At 33.7% G+C, this 21,279-nt stretch overlaps 2 protein-coding genes across 3 annotated transcripts in view; one reads left to right on the plus strand and one right to left on the minus strand.

Annotated features, from left to right (window-relative positions):
• Positions 1 to 21,046, plus strand: part of LOC120353804 — a 32,802-nt gene extending 11,756 nt beyond the window's left edge. Inside the window, exons 3-6 of one of the 2 annotated variants that reach the window (XM_039438838.1) lie at positions 10,199 to 10,295; positions 16,240 to 16,338; positions 19,366 to 19,524; positions 20,807 to 21,046. In XM_039438838.1, coding sequence (XP_039294772.1) covers positions 10,199 to 10,295; positions 16,240 to 16,338; positions 19,366 to 19,524; positions 20,807 to 20,872 — 421 coding nt within the window. In that variant the 3' untranslated portion in view covers positions 20,873 to 21,046. The remainder of the gene's footprint in view (positions 1 to 10,198; positions 10,296 to 16,239; positions 16,339 to 19,365; positions 19,525 to 20,806) is intronic. The other variant, XM_039438840.1, reaches the window with a different exon arrangement.
• LOC120353806 lies at positions 2,125 to 3,520 on the minus strand. Its single transcript, XM_039438844.1, has 2 exons — positions 2,821 to 3,520; positions 2,125 to 2,683 (listed from the first exon to the last, which is right to left on the minus strand). Exons 1-2 carry the CDS (start codon positions 3,149 to 3,151, stop codon positions 2,679 to 2,681), a joined length of 336 nt encoding a protein of 111 aa, XP_039294778.1. The 5' UTR covers positions 3,152 to 3,520; the 3' UTR covers positions 2,125 to 2,678.
• Positions 21,047 to 21,279: the final 233 nt, after the last annotated feature.

The following is a 21,279-nucleotide window of genomic DNA, read 5'->3' on the forward strand; positions in this document are numbered from 1 at the left end:
AAGCGTTCTACCAATGGCAAATTTTTATGCAAATTATTACATTGAGATTCTGAGAAGCAAGGTCTAGCCTAAAAGCTTAGAGAAAAGAGCAGCACTTCCTTTTGAAATCCTCACCGTGCAGATCTCTTTTTATAGTTACCAAAGACCTATTTGTGAAAATTTCTTGTTCGATTTTAAATGTTCTATTTGTGAGCCGATATTTTAGGCCAATTTATTTGTTATTCGTAAATTTCTGTTCTCATCAATCGATAAATTTAAAAGCTTAAAGTAAATTATCCCTTAATTAATTCGGTGAAGGAGATATTTAAATTAAAATTCCCCACGTGCTGAAACCGAAGCCTGGATTGCCGCCGATCAAACGATTTTTGATCTAAAGAAGAAAACCACGACGACCAAGGAATTTCACGTGAGTTATAAGTCATAAGGGGCCCCAATCTACGCTTCGAAAATATTTCAGTGCAGAAAAACATAAATTTTTCTTCGTTAAATTATTGGCCACGCCGACAAGCGCTTTAGCATTTAAGAGTCTAGAATTTATTCATATTAAATTTATAAGAATTTGTAGTTGATTAACTATCCTCCGCTGCCTGAACCACGACCCCGAGCAATTTTAAAATATTTTATAATTCATTTTTTCTCACTATTTTTTTTTCAAAACTGTTAAACTTTATCAATTGTAAAATTCTGTTGAATCACGCATGGTATCATGCAAGCACAAGAAATTTTTTAACTATTCTGTTAATGCTAAATTATTATCAACCTGTAAATCAAATTCTGAATCTGCACTGTATGATTGCATATTTTATTGTAATATATTTCAGTTTTGTTAATTCGCTTTCTGAGTTCGATTATTTCTTAAGCCTGTCAATTATTGTGTCTGATACGTTCTATATTATCAAGAACCGATCGAATACGATCATTAGAATAATTGAATTAAGCTGGATATTGGAACAGGTCTAAGTGGATGTAGCGAGTGGGGTCAGATCAAGATATTTATTCTTTGTCCTTACCTGCTCATATATCAGCTTTTATCTGTTACCTACCTCGACTTAGGAGCGAATGCATCAATTGTACAACAGAGGCAGCCATAGATCATATAAATTCCTACAATAGAGCTTAAAACCCGACAAGACTCTGTTCTCGAATATATTCTGAACGATATTTGGTTCAAATACCGTATTTTAATCCTTCAGAACTTATTAGAGACGCAGTCCCGTAAATTAGCTACATCGGGATTTTTGCTCGACCTGTATGATTTTGTATGCTCATTCTTCACAGGTAATAATTTTAAGGTATCCGTATTCAGTGTTTAGCGATCGCTACACTACTTATAAAAATTTCATCACAATACAATTTGTCATTAGAAGAATCAAGGGTGAGCGAGCGTTTAGGCCTCCCGCGATTCCGACAATTGTATTGAATCTTGTAGTGGATCAATCAGTCTGGTGTGCACTCAGCGTCCACACACGCAATTACAAAATTTTTAGCCGCTACACCATTGACTCAGTACAAGATTCACTCTACATGTGTGAAGCCTTCAAATCACGCTCCACATGATTTTGGCGCCCAACGTGGGGCATTTAAATACAGCATTACATCATCCTACGTGTGTTGTCCTATCCTTGGAGGTGAGAGTGACTCCCCCAGGAAGAGCACCACATGATTTTGGCGCCCAACAGTGATAGGCATTGAAGAGGTGGATAATCGACTACGAGGATTATTTAGTTGCTCAGTATACTATAGCGCTGACAACGGGAAAATTTGTGAAAAATTTATGGTTGTGAATTTTTTCGAATTTAATATTGACTGTTCACTGTTATATAAAATAACAAGAAGTACCATACCCAATTTTTGAACAGAAAAGAAATTTATTGATTGATGAATTTTTAGAGAAAGAATCGAACTCAGAATTTTATTATCGTGTTATTCGAAAATTGGTCATACTATAAGTCATAGGTTTAAGAAATACCATAAGAAAGGTCATATTATTTGAAGAATATTAGGTCTATATTGAAACAATTTATAAAAATTTACAGAAAAGAGGATTGAAGTTATTTATATTTTTAAATTTTAAAACATAAAGAGGGAAGTAAAATTAAATCACGGATATATTGCGGAATAATTCAAACAGAACACTGCTGCTTTTATATAAAATTTTGCAAAGAATACTAGCCCTATATATAGAATTGCGGCAAGAAATTATAAGAGTAAAATATTTATAATAATAATAATAATAAATTATAAGAGACGTACCTTCGTTACCGCATTATCCACTGTGTATCCTGTATGTTATCGTTATTTTATGTTAACGATATTGCTAATTTGATTCACTTCATCACTGAACATATTATTGAATCACACTTTTGTATTTCTTCATTGAACAAATTTTTCACACTATTTCAATTTCTGATCATTCACTTATAATCGTTTCATATAACCGTTTCACATATTTGCGGTCGTTTCAACGCACTTGCACCTTTACATCATCCGATAAATTATGGAAGTACCACACCGCATCCTGGAACCCACATCGGCGACTTCAAGGACGGAAGATGTCGCGCGGGATAAACGCCCATGCATTGCCGTTCCAGAGGTCCGGACGCCCGCATCTCATGTCATAGAACCATTGCCGCCAACCGAAGACCACACACCCACTCCTTCCGTGTTACAGATGAGTCTCATCCTGGAAGCATTGAACGATATGATCAAAGAAAGGAAACAACTGAACGAAACACTAAACAATATAAATAAGAACTACGACCAAATAAAGGAAGTCAAACAAGCAAGCGGACGTGATACATGTATGGAAGACCAACCTACCGAAAATGTCAAGGCTGAAGTCACGCCGCACCCTGCAGAGCGCCGAGAGGAGCCAGACGACATCATCCGCCGAGCCGAGGACGTCATCAATGGCATAGAGGGACAGCCCATACCACCGCCCGCAGAACGCCGAGAGGAGCCGGACGACACCACCTGCCAAGCTGAGGATGACATCCATCAGGTAGAAGAACAGCCCGCACCACCGCGCGCCGGACGCCAGGAGTCCAAGGACGTTGCCCACCATGTTGAAGAGCAGCCCGGACCGCCGACCGCCCACATCACCGTCCATCCACCGAGGACAGCGCCTGCAACATACAAACCCAATACTCATGAAGATAACCCACAAAACAATAGAAGTAAAACAGAAACCCACAACAAATCAAAATCAAAACAAAAACCGAAAAACTATGAATCAAAACCACAAACAAGAAGAATTACAATACGTCCAAAAAGAAAACCAACTAGTAGAGTGCATTTACACCGCCGTCATATAAGGCTGAAATCATACATCAAATCTTTTACCAGCATTCAAGAAAACAGGAAAATAAGATTAAGAAGAATCTATTCACACCGCAGTCATGTCCGGTTAAAATCAAGTAGACTGTACACCGGCATGCAAAAAAGGGAAATATCATTTGGAAAGACACACAGACACCACCGGCATGTAAGATTTAAGGATATCAAACTACATGTCACCGGTAAACAAAGAAGGACAACATTGACTGAAGAGATCTACCTACTTCGCCGGCACATTCGTTTTAAGCCAAGTTTAATAAAACGGATAGTTGCAAATTGGAATGGAAACTTTGAAATAAACCGGAATCAAATTTAGATGGGGGCTTAAGAAAGAAATAATGTTTTAATCAACTAGAAACTACATTTGTGAAGTACATCAGCTATCAAACTTCTTCATAGTCACAGCCTACCCATCAAATCATATCCTTGCATACTGGCATCTTTTTACTGCAGCCTAATCATAATCAACATAACCTAAACTTCGCCGCATCTCATCTAATAAATAACAATCCACTTCAAATGAAGAAATTATTATCAACTTTAAATCAAGAAATTAAAACTACGAAATAACTCCAAAAATTACCAACCTGATCAAGCCATCCGCATCGTGTCAGAGTCATCACCGAAACAATCGCCTGGTATCATCTGGACAACTGAAAAATAGAAACAAGAATTATAGTATCCACGGAAAATAAGTGTAAATTTAGAAATAACATGAAATTAGTAGTGAATAGGAGGAAAGAAAATAAACAAAGTTTATTTGAAAAAATATGTAAATCTAACCTCGAAATACAGAATCACTAGAAAAATCTATTCAGAACCAATGCCTGTTCGATAATTTTCTTCGTCCCACCAACCAATGTGTGCGAAATCATAGAGTCAATGTATAGGAATCAAAGCAATATCGTTATTCAATTAATGTAACATATTATTTAATGTGGAATTATAAGTAAAAAACGCAACCAAAAATATATATTTGTGTTAATTTGCACGAAATGCGCATGTTCTGTGTCATATAAATGTATTGCTAAAAAGCTAAAAAGAAAATGAAATTCTTACCTTCAAATGTGAAATTTATTACTGTTGCATCAAAAGATCATGAATTGTAATTCAAATTGATAAATATAATCTTAAGGACTTAATATTTGTAACCAAAATTGATAAAAATCAAGAAAGCCATTTCAAGTGTAACCCTGTTTGTACGCAACGTACTAAGCGCAAATAAGAAATTGCTCGAGTCAAACGGTAGACGATTGTCAAGTCACCGAAGTAAAATCACACTCTCACCCAATTTATGTAAAAGCCAAACCAAAGAGTCGAAACCTGTAATAACTATGAAAAAATGATGAAAGTCTATATTTGTTGCAAATACTGTTCAAATCTTAAGAAGTAATATGTGAAATCTTGTATATTTGTTATAGTTATGGGTCTGCTCATAAGCCACCCATGAATGGAAGTTGTGGAGTTGTTTTTAATGAAGGATCCTAAGAGACCTCATTAATTATTGTATTTCGATTGTATCCAATGGAAGGAACAATCAATTATTTATTTTCTCGTAGCCAAAAGTGCACGATATATTGTTTTTAGTGTTAAGTGTTGAGTTTTCGTAGAAGTAAGGAGATGAAATAGTGTATTCATCACAATATCGGATTTTTCAAATAGTCATTGTTTCGACTCGTCTCCCAATTACCTATTTAAAATATCCTGGGGGCTTTTGTGTGATGAATTTTTCAAATAGATCTCATGAAAAGAGAGAAAAATTGTGATTACCTTTTAAAATGAAGGAATTTGCTAAAGGAATAGTTAGCGACCGAGCGATAAAGCTTACTTATCAATAACTGTATATTAGATAAGAGTACCGTTCTGTACTGAATATTTTTCTAGGAAAATTATTCAATAAAATTATAATTATTTTGCGAATAAAGCACAAATTATTTATGAATCGCTCACTGATTTTGAGGTTACACTTTGTTTACTATCGATCAGATGTTTTTAAAACAGTTCGAACGCAGCTGACTGATTCAAAGCATTGTCAAATGTCATGCCGGTTTTCATGCAAGGTAAAATATCATTCCTAAAAATTATAAAACTATCAATAAAGGATCAAGAATTTCAAAATAAAAAATAAAATGTATGTATTATTGTTGAAATTATTTATTATTTAAGAAATTATATTATACGTCAGGTCTTATTGTAACTAAATAGGTCATAGCATGAAATTATATTATTGATAAAATGGCAGAAACTAATTATAATAATCTCAACCTAATAAAAATTGTACAAGAATATTAATTTATTAATAATTTAATTCAACTGAACCACATGGTAATTAAATCTCTATGGCAGGTCTAAGCCAATCACAGTGCATAGAAATAGCACCAAGACGGTGATCGTTTGAAAGCAACACATGTTAATCTATTATCAGACACCAACCCTGCCTTATCAGTTACACTAGCACGTGTACATTGTATGAGAGAAACTATGTCTATAAGATTAAGCAGTTTTAAGGATTACCTAAATTGAATCATTATTGTAATTAAAGGAATTGTATTCTACTACTTGCCACTGACGTCATGTTTACGTCACAAGCGTTCTACCAATGGCAAATTTTTATGCAAATTATTACATTGAGATTCTGAGAAGCAAGGTCTAGCCTAAAAGCTTAGAGAAAAGAGCAGCACTTCCCTTTTGAAATCCTCACCGTGCAGATCTCTTTTTATAGTTACCAAAGAACTATTTGTGAAAATTTCTTGTTCGATTTTAAATGTTCTATTTGTGAGCCGATATTTTAGGCCAATTTATTTGTTATTCGTAAATTTCTGTTCTCATCAATCGATAAATTTAAAAGCTTAAAGTAAATTATCCCTTAATTAATTCGGTGAAGGAGATATTTAAATTAAAATTCCCCACGTGCTGAAACCGAAGCCTGGATTGCCGCCGATCAAACGATTTTTGATCTAAAGAAGAAAACCACGACGACCAAGGAATTTCACGTGAGTTATAAGTCATAAGGGGCCCCAATCTACGCTTCGAAAATATTTCAGTGCAGAAAAACATAAATTTTTCTTCGTTAAATATTGGCCACGCCGACAAGCGCTTTAGCATTTAAGAGTCTAGAATTTATTCATATTAAATTTATAAGAATTTGTAGTTGATTAACTATCCTCCGCTGCCTGAACCACGACCCCGAGCAATTTTAAAATATTTTATAATTCATTTTTTCTCACTATTTTTTTTTTCAAAACTGTTAAACTTTATCAATTGTAAAATTCTGTTGAATCACGCATGGTATCATGCAAGCACAAGAAATTTTTTAACTATTCTGTTAATGCTAAATTATTATCAACCTGTAATCAAATTCTGAATCTGCACTGTATGATTGCATATTTTATTGTAATATATTTCAGTTTTGTTAATTCGCTTTCTGAGTTCGATTATTTCTTAAGCCTGTCAATTATTGTGTCTGATACGTTCTATATCATCAAGAACCGATCGAATACGATCATTAGAATAATTGAATTAAGCTGGATATTGGAACAGGTCTAAGTGGATGTAGCGAGTGGGGTCAGATCAAGATATTTATTCTTTGTCCTTACCTGCTCATATATCAGCTTTTATCTGTTACCTACCTCGACTTAGGAGCGAATGCATCAATTGTACAGCAGAGGCAGCCATAGATCATATAAATTCCTACAATAGAGCTTAAAACCCGACAAGACTCTGTTCTCGAAATATATTCTGAACGATATTTGGTTCAAATACCGTATTTTAATCCTTCAGAACTTATTAGAGACGCAGTCCCGTAAATTAGCTACATCGGGATTTTTGCTCGACCTGTATGATTTTGTATGCTCATTCTTCACAGGTAATAATTTTAAGGTATCCGTATTCAGTGTTTAGCGATCGCTACACTACTTATAAAAATTTCATCACAATACAATTTGTCATTAGAAGAATCAAGGGTGAGCGAGCGTTTAGGCCTCCCGCGATTCCGACAATTGTATTGAATCTTGTAGTGGATCAATCAGTCTGGTGTGCACTCAGCGTCCACACACGCAATTACAAAATTTATAGCCGCTACACCATTGACTCAGTACAAGATTCACTCTACATGTGTGAAGCCTTCAAATCACGCTCCACAATATATATATATATATATATATATATAATATATTGTGAAGCTGTTCCCTGGGGGAGTCACTTTCACCTCCAAGGATAGGTCGATACACGTATAAAGAATTAGATGTGGAATATAAATAGTCCCACGTTACTGGCCATATCATGTAGTGCTGTATTTAAATGCCTCACGTTGGGTTGGCAAATCGTGTAAAGCGGTTTTTTCACGCCTCACACACATATGATGAATCTTGTACTGAGTCACCAGTATTGAGGTTATAAATTTTGTAACTGCGTGCGTGGACGCTAAGTTTACACCAGACTGATCGATTCACTACAAGATTCGATACAATTGTCGGAATCGTGGGTGGCATAAACACTCACTCACCCTTGATTCTTCTTATGACAGATTGTATAATGATAGAATTTTTTGAAGGCAGTGTAGCGGTTGCTAAACACTGAATACTGAAGTCTTAAAACTATTACCTGTGATGAAAGAGCATACAAAATTATACAGGTCGAGCAAAAATCCCGATGTAGATAATTTACGGGACTGCGTCTCTAATAAGTTCCAAAGGATCAAGATAGGTTACTAGGACCAGATATCGTTCGGAATATACTTCGAGAACAGAGTCTTGTCGGGTTTTAAGCTCTATTGTAGGAAATTATATGATCTCCGGCTGCATCTGCTGTACGGTTGATGTATTCGCTCCTAAGTCGAGGTTGGTAACAGATAAAAGCTGATATATGAGCAGGTAAGGACAGAGAATGAATATCTCGATCTGACCCCACACACTACATCCACTTAGACCTGTTCCAATATCCAGCTTAATTCAATTATTTCAATGATCGTATTCGATCGGTTCTTGATAATGTAGAACGTGTCAGACACAATAATTGACAGGCTTAAGAAATAATCGAACTCAGAAGACGAATTAACAAAATTGAAATATAATATAACAAAATATATGATTCGACAGTGCAGATTCAGAGCTTGATTTACAGATTGATAATAATTCAACATTAACAAAAATGATTAGAAGTATTCTTGTATTTGCATGACACCATGCATGATTCAACAGAATTTTACAATTGATTTATCAATTTAACAATTTGTGAAAAATGGTGAAAATAAATTATAAAATATTTTTTAAATTGCTCGGGGTCGTGGTTCTGGCAGCGGAGGATAGTTAATCAACTACAAGTTCTTATAAATTCTATATTGAATAAATCTAAAATCTTAATGGTTAATAAGCGCTTGTCGGCGTGGCCATTAATTTAACGAAGAAGATTTCATATCTTTTGCACTGTAATTTCTTTCGAAGCGTAGATTGGGGCCCCTTTGAATTTTAAAACTCACGTGAAACTCCTTGGCGGTCGTGGTTTTCTTCTTTAGATCAAATTCGTTTGATCGGCGGCGGTCCAGGCTTCGGTCTCAGCACGTGTGGAATTTTAATTTAATATCTCCTTCACCAAATTAATTAGGGGATAATTGAACTTTAAACTCTTGAATTATCGATTGATGAAAGTAAATTTACAAATAATAAACAAATTAGCCTGAAATATTGGCTCGCAGATAAAATATATAAAATCGAACAAAAAATTTACAAATAGGTCTTGGTAACTTTAACGAGGTCTTACTGGTGAGGATTTCAAAAGGGAAGTGGCTGTCTTTTTCTAAGCTTCTTGACTAGAACCTTTTCTCTGAGAATCTCTGTGTAATTAATTTGCATGAAAATTTGCCATTTGTAGAATGATTATGATGTAGGCATGACGTCAGTGGCAAGCAGTAAAATATAATTCCTTTAATTACAGTAATAATCCAATTTGTATAATTCTTAAAACTGCTTAATTTTCTAGACATAGTTCCTCTTATACAGTGTACATGCACTAGCATATATTATGATAAGGCAGGTTTGTTGTCTGATAACAGATTAACATATGATGTTTTCAAACGATCACCCTTTTGGTGCTATTTCTATGCTGTATGATTGGCTTACATTTGCCAAAGAGATTCATTCACCATGTGGTTCAGTTGAAATAATAATTAATAATTTAATTTTCCCATACAATTCTTATTATGTTCAAAACTGTTATAATTAATTTCTGCTGCTCTTATCAATAATATAATGTTCATGCTATGACCTAGTTAGTTACAATAATACTTGATATTATAATACAATTTCTTAAATAATGAATAATTTCAACAATAATACATATATATTTTTTTTTATTCGAAATTCTTGGTCCTTTATCGATAGTTTTTAATTTTAGAAATAATATTATAGTTTGCATAAAATCCTGGCATGACATTTCATGATATATTGAATCAGTCAGCTGTGTTTGAACCGCTACAAAACATCTGATCAATAGTAAACAAAGTGTAACCTCAAAATTCAATGAGCAATTCATAAACGATTCGTGCTCAATTTGCAGAATAATTATAATATTATTAAATAATTCTCTAGAATTCTATCTGATACTCAGTTATTGATAAGGAAGCTTTATCGCTCGGATGCTAACTGTTCATTTAGCAAATTCTTTCATTTTAAAAGGGTAATCACAATTTTTCTGTTTGATTCTCTCTTCTCATGAGATTTATTTAAAAGATTCATCATAATATATATATATATATATATATATATATATATATTATATATATATATATATATAGTATAAATGAAATAATTCCATAATATAATTTCCAATACTCATTTATTTAAAAATATATTTTATATATTTGCAGGAGAATTCATCAAGTGAATGACTTTGTAAGCTTCTGTGGTCTGTATTGTAACAGTATTATTTGCTTACAACTCGTCGTTGCTATATTCATGCTGCAAGTAAGTGCAAACTGATAAGCTAATTATTATGTTCGTTGGATAATCTAAAATTTCAATTATATCGATATATTGACTCTTTTCACATGAAACTCTCCGTTTGCGTACAGATTCATCTCATCTACAAGCAACTTACTTTGAAAGAGTAATTCAATGATCCATCATCACAAACTGTATTATTGATAGGCTAGAGTTATCAACACTGAAATGACAACTTTCAGATATTGTAGAAATGTAGACTAGTTATGAAAAATACGTTTCAAATTACTTACATCCTGAAAATTCAATCCATTCATAAATATTCCCTTCCATGAGGTTTTTCTGTTGATCTTATCTAAACCTATACCACTACTGTATTGTGCAGTAGAGCGGAGCAGAAAAACGGAAAGAGAACAGTCAATATTACAGTAATGAATAGTCATAGAAATGAATTGTAGTAATAAATAAGCGCAGTTGCCTATTTGTTGATGAAACTCAGTCGACTCAGTGCTTTCAGAGAGGAAACTTCGCATGCGTATCATGAACAGTTGGACACTCACTGTACTTTTTCATAAGGTTTCCTAATCTCATATAGGGCCGGTTTCCGAGCTCGGGATTCAGCCAAGTCCTAGACTATAAACAGCTGGAGTCAGAAAATTGGTTTTCCAAAACGGGGCGTAGTCGCAGTCATTGTCATAGTCACGTTTGAATTAAATTTCTGAAAACTAGAAAACTAGAAAAGAACACAAAATAAAATAAAGAGAAAATAGTGTAAAGTCTCAGCTATTTTGGATTATTTAGGAATGTTTGATTTCGTCAAGGAAAAACGTTTCCAATTATAGAAATGAGAAAATAAAAACTACGACTACTGTTATAATAACTGCGACTACGCCTTGTTTTGGAAAGCCAATTTTCTGACTCCAGCTGTTTTAAATTCTAGGACTTAGCTAAATCCCGAGCTTGGAAACCAGCCCTTAGAGATCTTATAGATATTAGAGAACGCTGGCCGCTTTAGCACGGCAACGTCGCCGCTGCTGTATGCCCAGTTTTCTCTGTTCCACTTATCCCTCCAAGTCAAAACTAATTTGTATATAGACTGTATAATATAGTAGTCCTAACGAAGGAATTCAGACACCTTCTACGGCTTTTATCAAAAAATGATCACGGATTGCCTTTTCTAGTGAATTTGCAGTAATATATCTTTGATTGTAGAGAATAATTATTTATCAGATAATATTTTTCCTCAATTTCCAGGGAAACAGCACATTGAAACTAAAATACGGCATATTTTCTATAATGCTTGTGGCACTTGTAGCCTATTACTCGGAGGAAGGACAGATACTTGAAAATAAGGTATTGTGATGTGAGAGATTCTATTCCCAATTATTATTATTATCAAGCGAGAATCCAAAGTTTAATGCTGTGATTCTATTACATCTTTTCACAACTATATAGAAATGTATCTGTATGGGCTGTTGCTGGTGAGAAGTCCCTTCCTCACTTCAACCGCAATTTATCGAAAAAATTATTTGAAGAGATTACCAGAGCTTCAACATCTCCATCTTCCTCAATAAAATTGGGACACTTTGTTCAATGATTGGGTTATTATCAAGTGGAAAACTAATTAAGTTAAACTTATTAACTTCATGGAAAACTACATCAATACAGAATTCATTGAACTCCTCCAATTTCACAAGCTCAGAATCTTTGGAAAAGGGAAAAGATATCAAATAAATTGAATATTACTATATTGTATCATTGAAGTTAGATCACTGAACAGGTGATAGGTGCAATAAGGGCCTATAGGCCTATAAACCTCAGACTACCAACGTGACAATACGTCCCAGCAGAAATGACCAACCTCAGACTACAACTGGGGCAATATGTCCCAATAGAAGTTCATCGAATCCCAGTGGGTGAATAGATCATCTAAACTACACAGCGGTAGTCTAGGGTCTATTCTGTAAAATTCATCAGCTGTTTAGAACTATCTGATCGCCATATTATTGTGAATTGAGGCTATATTGTTGTTATATGCTCTTATGCATGCATGTGTCAGATGCTGGTTTTGTGCTGAATGAAGCTGTTCTAATGTGATTTGCAGCGTCATTTTTTTTATTTTTTATTTTTTTTTTTTTTTCCTGGTGTATTATCTTTAAGTTGAAAGTAAGTGAATAACTTCATATAATTTCAATAATAGCATGTAAAATTGAAATTGCAATGCTATTTACTAGATTTTATTCATTTTATCGTGTTTTTTGTATTGGAACATTTTATTCCAATAGTAAAATTGATTATTTGGTATTTGACGGGACAAGCTTCATAGACTCTATTTGGTAGTCTAAGGGATAAGCCCTTATTGGGGAAAACTCGGAAATGGATTCTCCATTATTTCTTCTATATAAGTGGGAAGATTTCATTCAAATATCTCTTTTCTCAATGTTGATATAACTATTATAGTGGACCCATGTTTCAATGTTTCAGCCCTTCTTGCAGAGAACACTTGATTTTCCTTACTTTTGTTGTTTTATTTACTATAACCTAAAATATTACCAATTAAAAGCATTGCAATTCAGCACAGTAGTATTGTATTATCAAATACAATTCAATTCAATTCAAAAAAACAAAAGCGTTGCAATTCAGCACAGTAGTATTGTATTATCAAATACAATTCAATTCAAATACAAACCGTGTGGTACACTTGCTGTGTCTAAATCATTCTCTCAAGTGTATGAACCTTTCAAATATTTGAAGCAGCTCCCTGAAGAACTTTTTTTGTCTATTGCACCAGCAGCTCCACTTAAAATAGGAAAAATCAAAGATGTCAAAGACCTCTAATTTATTTGAAAAAGGAGAGCCCACAGTTTTATAAAGTTTTATTTTCAAATAGGATAACACTCATATTTGGGGCATCATTCTAACCAATATTTGGCATCTGGTTTCAAGATTTAATTGAATTATGAACACTTATGAAGATTTTTCATAGAGACATATAGTTTTCAGCCCAATGTACAAGGTTATATTAAATAGGAGTAAATAAATATATTGAACAGTATAGTAATATTTATTACCCATACAAAATTTACTCATGAAATAACCCAAGACCTTATTGGGGAGAACAGATTTATAAGCCCTTATTGAATAGAATGTCATAGAGAGTATTTTCCCCAATAAGGGCTCTTAACATACTTCCATATTATATTAGATTGAAAATGAAGTATCTTGAAATAAATTTGTTTTTATCGATTTAGAATAGAGAACATATTTACAAACGAATTGAACCATTCATATTTAAAAAATTTCAAGCAAATTTCACAAGATATATGTGTAAAAACTTTGGATCTTCATATTATCTAAGAATGATAGTTTTTAGTTACAGCCCTTATTGCACCTACCGCCTCTGCATGTATTGAATTTCATTCCACTTGTGTTGATGATGAATGGTTCTCAATAGTCCGTTCTGGAAGCCAAGAAACAATCTGAACAAACATTTGTTGTACATGTGAGAGTGGATGTTGAAGCAGGAACGCCGTAGGCCAATTCATAGTTATTTATTGGTAACAAATAATATAGTTATAGTTATTCATACATAAGAAACGACGTAATAAGAACCGAACTGAATGTAGAGTCTTTATTGCAAAAATTGAAGAAAAGTAGAGAAGACTGGTCTAGCCATCTACTTCGTATGCCAGCAAATAGACTTCCAATTCAAGCTTGGTACTACAAACCCGATGGGAGAAGAGGCGTCGGACGACCGATGAAGAAATGGATACCGGAACAGGCCAACAGAGCCTAATCCTTGAATGATGAAGACGACGACAACAAAAACTGAATTTGGAACTGAATAATCGCAAAACGTAATATCAGTGATAATAAAAACACTGTGAACTAGTATTAAGGAGTTGAGTGATTAGCCCAGTCAATGAAGGTCCAAAAAAGCAGTTTCGATCCGGAAATTAAATAAAAGCTGAATTTCTCACCATCGATAGAACCCTCCCAGAGGGTCATTCCCCCAAAAGTCCCAAGAAATCCCCTTGAAGCTTTCCGCCCCAGCCCCCTAAAACATGAAAAATGCAGGTAAACACGGGAAATCAATTATCTCTGTAACAATTGATCGGAGACAGTTCTATTATACGCCATTCCATTCGTTACATCATGGACTACAATATTAGTGATATTCATTTTTTCAATAAAATTGACACTTTTCTTGATAAAATAATATATATGTGAAAATTTAAAGGGTTTGTAATTTGATTTTTTTGTTTTCTCCGATTAACCTCGAAACAAGTAGTTTCAAAGGAAAATGAGCCAGATAATTAATGTAGCCACTGTCATTGCAATTCCATTGATGTATATCGTTATGTATTTGCGATTCGATTTGACGCTATGGAAAGGGAAACAGTCGACGGGGTACGGCGTGGCTGACTCTCTTAGCCATAGTAAACAGCAACTGGAAATCAATTATCTCTGTAACCATTAATCGGAAAAAAATCTATCATATGTCATTCGATTCGTTAAATTAAGGACTACAATATTAGTTATATTCATTCCCTTAATAAATCAAACAGTTTCCTTGATAAAATAATATATATGTGAAAATTTAGAAGTCTTGAATTTCTTGATCCATCACAAACTGTATTATTGATAGAGTTATCAACACTGAAATGACAACTTTCAGACATTGTAGAAATGTAGACTATTTATAAAAAATACGTTTTAAATTACTTACATACTGAAAATTCAATCCATTCATAAATTTAATATTTCCTTCCATGAGGTTCTTCTGTTGATATTATCTAGACCTATACCACCACTGTATTGTGCAGTAGAGCGGAGCAGAAAAACGGAAAGAGGACAGTCAATATTACAGTAATGAATAGTCATAGAAATGAATAAGCGCAGTTGCCTATTTGTTTATCAGACTCAGTCGACTCTTTGCATGCGTATCATGAGCAGTTGGACACTCACTGTACTTTTTCATAAGGTTTCCTAATCTCATATAGGGCCGGTTTCCGAGCTCGGGATTCAGCCAAGTCCTAGACTATAAACAGCTGGAGTCAGAAAATTGGTTTTCCAAAACGGGGCGTAGTCGCAGTCATTGTCATAGTCACGTTTGAATTAAATTTCAAAAAACTGGAAAATTGAACACAAAATAAAATAAATAGAAAATAGTGTAAAGTTTCAGCTATTTTGAATTATTTAGGAATGTTCAATTCCGTCAAGGGAAAACGTTTCCAATTATAGAAATGAGAAAATAAAAACTACGACTACTATTATAAAAGCTGCTACTACGCCCCGTTCTGGAAAGCCAATTTTCTGACTCAAGCTGTTTTAAAGTCTAGAGGTGCGTACAGATTCACGCGCCGCGAACATGAGCAATTCACTTTCAATCAGCTAGTGCCAAGCTTTGTATATCTGTATCTTACCGTTTCTGTAAAAATACAGATAAAGTCAGCTGATTAAAAGTGAATTGCTCATGTTCGCGACTTTGCTAGATCCCGAGCTCGGAAACCGGCCCTTAGGGATCTTAAGGTGCGTACAGATATACGCGCCACGAACATGAGCAATTCACTTTTAATCAGCTGACTATATCTGTATTTTCACAGGAACGGTAAGATACAGATATAAAAAGCTTGGCATCAGCTGATTAAAAGTGAATTGCTCATGTTCGCGGCGCGTAAATCTATACGCACCTTCCATAAGATATTAGAGAACGCTGGCCGCTTTAGCACGGCAACATCGCCGCTGATGTATGCCCAGTTTTCTCTGTTCCACTTATCCCTCCAAGTCAGAACTAATTTGTATATAGACTGTATAATATAGTAGTCCTAACGAAGGAATTCAGACACCTTCTACGGCTTTTATCAAAAAATGATCACGGATTGCCTTTTCTAGTGAATTTGCAGTAATATATCTTCGATTGTAGAGAATAATTATTTATCAGATAATATTTTTCCTCAATTTCCAGGGAAACAGCACATTGAAACTGAAATACGGCATATTTTCTATAATGCTTGTGGCACTTGTAGCCTATTACTCGGAGGAAGGACAGATACTTGAAAATAAGGTATTGTGATGTGAGAGATTCTATTCCCAATTATTATTATTATCAAGCGAGAATCCAAAGTTTAATGCTGTGATTCTATTACATCTTTTCACAACTATATAGAAATGTATCTGTATGGGCTGTTGCTGGTGAGAAGTCCCTTCCTCACTTCAACCGCAATTTATCGAAAAAATTATTTGAAGAGATTACCAGAGCTTCAACATCTCCATCTTCCTCAATAAAATTGGGACACTTTGTTCAATGATTGGGTTATTATCAAGTGGAAAACTAATTAAGTTAAACTTATTAACTTCATGGAAAACTACATCAATACAGAATTCATTGAACTCCTCCAATTTCACAAGCTCAGAATCTTTGGAAAAGGGAAAAGATATCAAATAAATTGAATATTACTATATTGTATCATTGAAGTTAGATCACTGAACAGGTGATAGGTGCAATAAGGGCCTATAGGCCTATAAACCTCAGACTACCAACGGGACAATACGTCCCAGCAGAAATGACCAACCTCAGACTAAAACTGGGGCAATATGTCCCAATAGAAGTTCATCGAATCCCAGTGGGTGAATAGATCATCTAAACTACACAGCGGTAGTCTAGGGTCTATTCTGTAAAATTCATCAGCTGTTTAGAACTATCTGATCGCCATATTATTGTGAATTTAGGCTATATTGTTGTTATATGCTCTTATGCATGCATGATTGTGTCAGATGCTGGTTTTGTGCTGAATGAAGCTGTTCTAATGTGATTTGCAGCGTCATTTTTTTTATTTTTTCTCCTGGTGTATTATCTTTAAGTTGAAAGTAAGTGAATAACTTCATATAATTTTAATAATAGCATGTAAAATTGAAATTGCAAAGCTATTTACTAGATTTTATTCATTTTATCGTGTTTTTTGTATTGGAACATATTATTCCAATGATAAAATTGATTATTTGGTATTTGACGGGACAAGCTTCATAGACTCTATTTGGTAGTCTAAGGGATAAGCCCTTATTGGGGAAAACTCGGAAATGGATTTTCCATTATTTCCTCTATATAAGTGGGAAGATTTCATTCAAATATCTCTTTTCTCAATGTTGATATAACTATTATAGTAGACCCATGTTTCAATGTTTCAGCCCTTCTTGCAGAGAACACTTGATTTTCCTTACTTTTGTGGTTTTATTTACTATAACCTAAAATATTACCAATTAAAAGCGTTGCAATCCAGCATAGTAGTATTGTATTATCAATTACAATTCAATTCAATTCAAAAAAAAACAAAAGCGTTGCAATTCAGCCCAGTAGTATTGTATTATCAAATACAATTCAATTCAAATACAAACCGTGTGGTACACTTGCTGTGTCTAAATCATTCGCTCAAGTGTATGAACCTTTCAAATATTTGAAGCAGCTCCCTGAAGAACTTTTTTTGTCTATTGCACCAGCAGCTCCACTTAAAATAGGGAAAATCAAAGATGTCAAAGACCTCTAATTCATTTGAAAAAGGAGAGCCCACAGTTTTATAAAGTTTTATTTTCAAATAGGATAACACTCATATTTGGGGCATCATTCTAACCAATATTTGGCATCTGGTTTCAAGATTTAATTGAATTATGAACACTTATGAAGATTTTTCATAGAGACATATAGTTTTCAGCCCAATGTACAAGGTTATATTAAATAGGAGTAAATAAATATATTGAACAGTATAGTAATATTTATTACCCATACAAAATTTACTCATGAAAATAACCCAAGACCTTATTGGGGAGAACAGATTTATAAGCCCTTATTGAATAGAATGTCATAGAGAGTATTTTCCCCAATAAGGGCTCTTAGCATACTTCCATATTATATTAAATTGAAAATGAAGTATCTTGAAATAAATTTTTTTTATCGATTTAGAATAGAGAACATATTTACAAACGAATTGAACCATTCATATTTAAAAAATTTCAACCAAATTTCACAAGATATATGTGTAAAAACTTTGGATCTTCATATTATCTAAGAATGATAGTTTTTAGTTACAGCCCTTATTGCACCTACCGCCTCTGCATGTATTGAATTTCATTCCACTTGTGTTGATGATGAATGGTTCTCAATAGTCCGTTCTGGAAGCCAAGAAACAATCTGAACAAACATTTGTTGTACATGTGAGAGTGGATGTTGAAGCAGGAACGCCGTAGGCCAATTCATAGTTATTTATTGGTAACAAATAACATAGTTATAGTTATTCATGGTTACATAAGAAACGACGTAATAAGAACCGAACTGAATGTAGAGTCTTTATTGCAAAAATTGAAGAAAAGTAGAGAAGACTGGTCTAGCCATCTACTTCGTATGCCAGCAAATAGACTTCCAATTCAAGCTTGGTACTACAAACCCGATGGGAGAAGAGGCGTCGGACGACCGATGAAGAAATGGATACCGGAACAGGCCAACAGAGCCTAATCCTTGAATAATGAAGACGACGACAACAAAAACTGAATTTGGAACTGAATAATCGCAAAACGTAATATCAGTGATAATAAAAACACTGTGAACTAGTATTAAGGAGTAGAGTGATAGGGTAATAAACCTTTTATATTCGTCCCAGGGACTTGGTCAATAATTATTGTTTCAGTTACAATAATTCTGCTGCCGTGTGCGTTTCTGTCTATTGTAATCAGTGAGTAGCCTATAGAATGTAAATTCTATACTCACTGATTGTAACAAATGTATGTTCATGTCAGTAGATGATCACTCTTGGTATGGAGTGTCCCATGGTCCCCAGGTCCCAAGGGTCACGACTATTTCATTCCTTTCAAATGTAGACCTTCATTTTTATGCAATATAGTTCTTTAATTCTATAACATTTCTCCAATGATGAAGAAAACTGTTATAAATTACATGCGGTATATTTATTATAACAATCCATTCATAACAATTCATTTAGAATAAATTGGAATATAACGATAATATTCATCAATGAGAATAACGATATAACATTGACAATTTACTCATCAATTATTGTTCTTGTATATTTCTTATTGTTCTCAGTTGGGAGAAGTCAGAGATGGACTCTACAATATATCCTGGTATAATCTACCAATAAGTTTGCAAAAATCACTACTATTATTGTTGACAAGGAATACAAGGGATACTTCTCCGATTGTGTTGTATGGTATCTTCATTATAAACAGGATGAACCTTAGCATGGTAGGTAGGCCTTTTAACAAGAGAACGGCAATAAGGTGATGAAGGTTGACATGTTATCATAGAAAACCAACAGTCGATTTCGACTGAGTTTTTCAGTTTTTCGACAGAGATTTCATCATCTAGTACTTCATCTATAATTGTTAATAATATAGTAATACAGACTGTCATAAACAATAATTATTGATAGACTGAATAATTGGTGTACATTATAGAAAAGGAATAAAGTATAGATTTTTTTTAGGGCTTCTTCTAATATAGATAAAAATATAAATCTCTATCCTATTATATTAAGCGAGCAGTTTCTGTATATATTTCTATATTTGGTTATTTATATTCATTTATTGTTATTCATGTCCAACGGATCTCGAAAACGGCTCCAACGATTTTCACGAAATTTGGAACATAGTAGGTTTATTATATAAAACTTCGATTGCACTAGGTCTCTTCCTTGGGAAAACTCTCTGAACGACATTGAAAAGATAATTCATCCTTGGCTGAAACTACAGCTGAGACTTTCGTCGTCTGTGGATAGTAAAAAAGTGAGTGAGCAAGTAAGTCTGTGGAAAATCAAAATATCGCATCCCCAAAATTCATAAGCTGACGTATAGCCAGCTGTAAAATATGAACACGATCATTTTAGAGAATTGTGTCTGTTTATCAATAAATAAAAATAACGAGCGAAGCTCGATGCCCCGATATTATGACATAAATGTTCGAAACATGTTGTGACAAAATAATTTAAAAGGGTTCTGAGATTTATATTTTTATTTATCAAGTATAGTGTATTTATATGCAGACATCATTAATCATAAACACAGATTATTAAAGGTTGATTATAGTGACTTTACACTGAACTACATTATGATTTCATATATATTCATCAATCCATTATCATTAGTTTATCATTTTGACTCGAATTCAATTTTTTTAATATTTCTATTCCCACATACGTACCGTATCAATTGAGACTAAGGAAAACGCGTATAGTCGTAGAAGTGAATTTATTTGTGGCTTAAATGTTATTCCAATATCTGCTAATCTATTGATAAATAATTTATTTATAGTTATTATTGAGAGCAGATCTTCATTTCCATTTTTTATCCGATTTCCCTGAGTTTGAAATTTTCAAGTCTATAACTATAACGGATCTTAAATTTATGTTTAATTCCATTCCAATTCCAATTAATTCAATGTTTGTACATCAACCACACTGTGATACTGACTCTGTGGTATCACTTCATGTATTCGGATCAATACTTATTAAATGTTTCATTTGTTTCAGATAATAAGAGCTTCATACTCCTACTTCAACATTTTGAATCAACTGAAAGGAGATCTTATAAATTAGAAAATAGAGTACTATATTGTAAATAATATCCTTATCCATTGTATAAATGATAGTTATTCACCATCATCAGCATAACATAATATAATATATTAACAACTGTCTATCACAAATTTCCTGAACACTCATTTCACATGTTGCATCTTTGTAAATACATTCAATATTATTTGTATTATTATCTATTTATAAATTCATTTCCATATCATGTTTGTTTCTCCAGATGAGTAGAGAATGATTATTATTCTGTTAAAAACAATTTCAGGAGTGAATGCATGAATTATAATTTATAACTTTTGGCTAAGGAATATATGCCTAGACATTGAAAGATCACTTTACTGATCTCTAAGGGCCGGGCTCCAAGCTCGGGATTTAGCTAAGTTCTAGACTTTAAACAGCTGGACTCAGAAAAT

The sequence above is a fragment of the Nilaparvata lugens genome, chromosome 12 (genome assembly GCF_014356525.2).
Source record: "Nilaparvata lugens isolate BPH chromosome 12, ASM1435652v1, whole genome shotgun sequence".
Classification (NCBI taxonomy): Eukaryota; Metazoa; Arthropoda; class Insecta; order Hemiptera; family Delphacidae; genus Nilaparvata; species Nilaparvata lugens.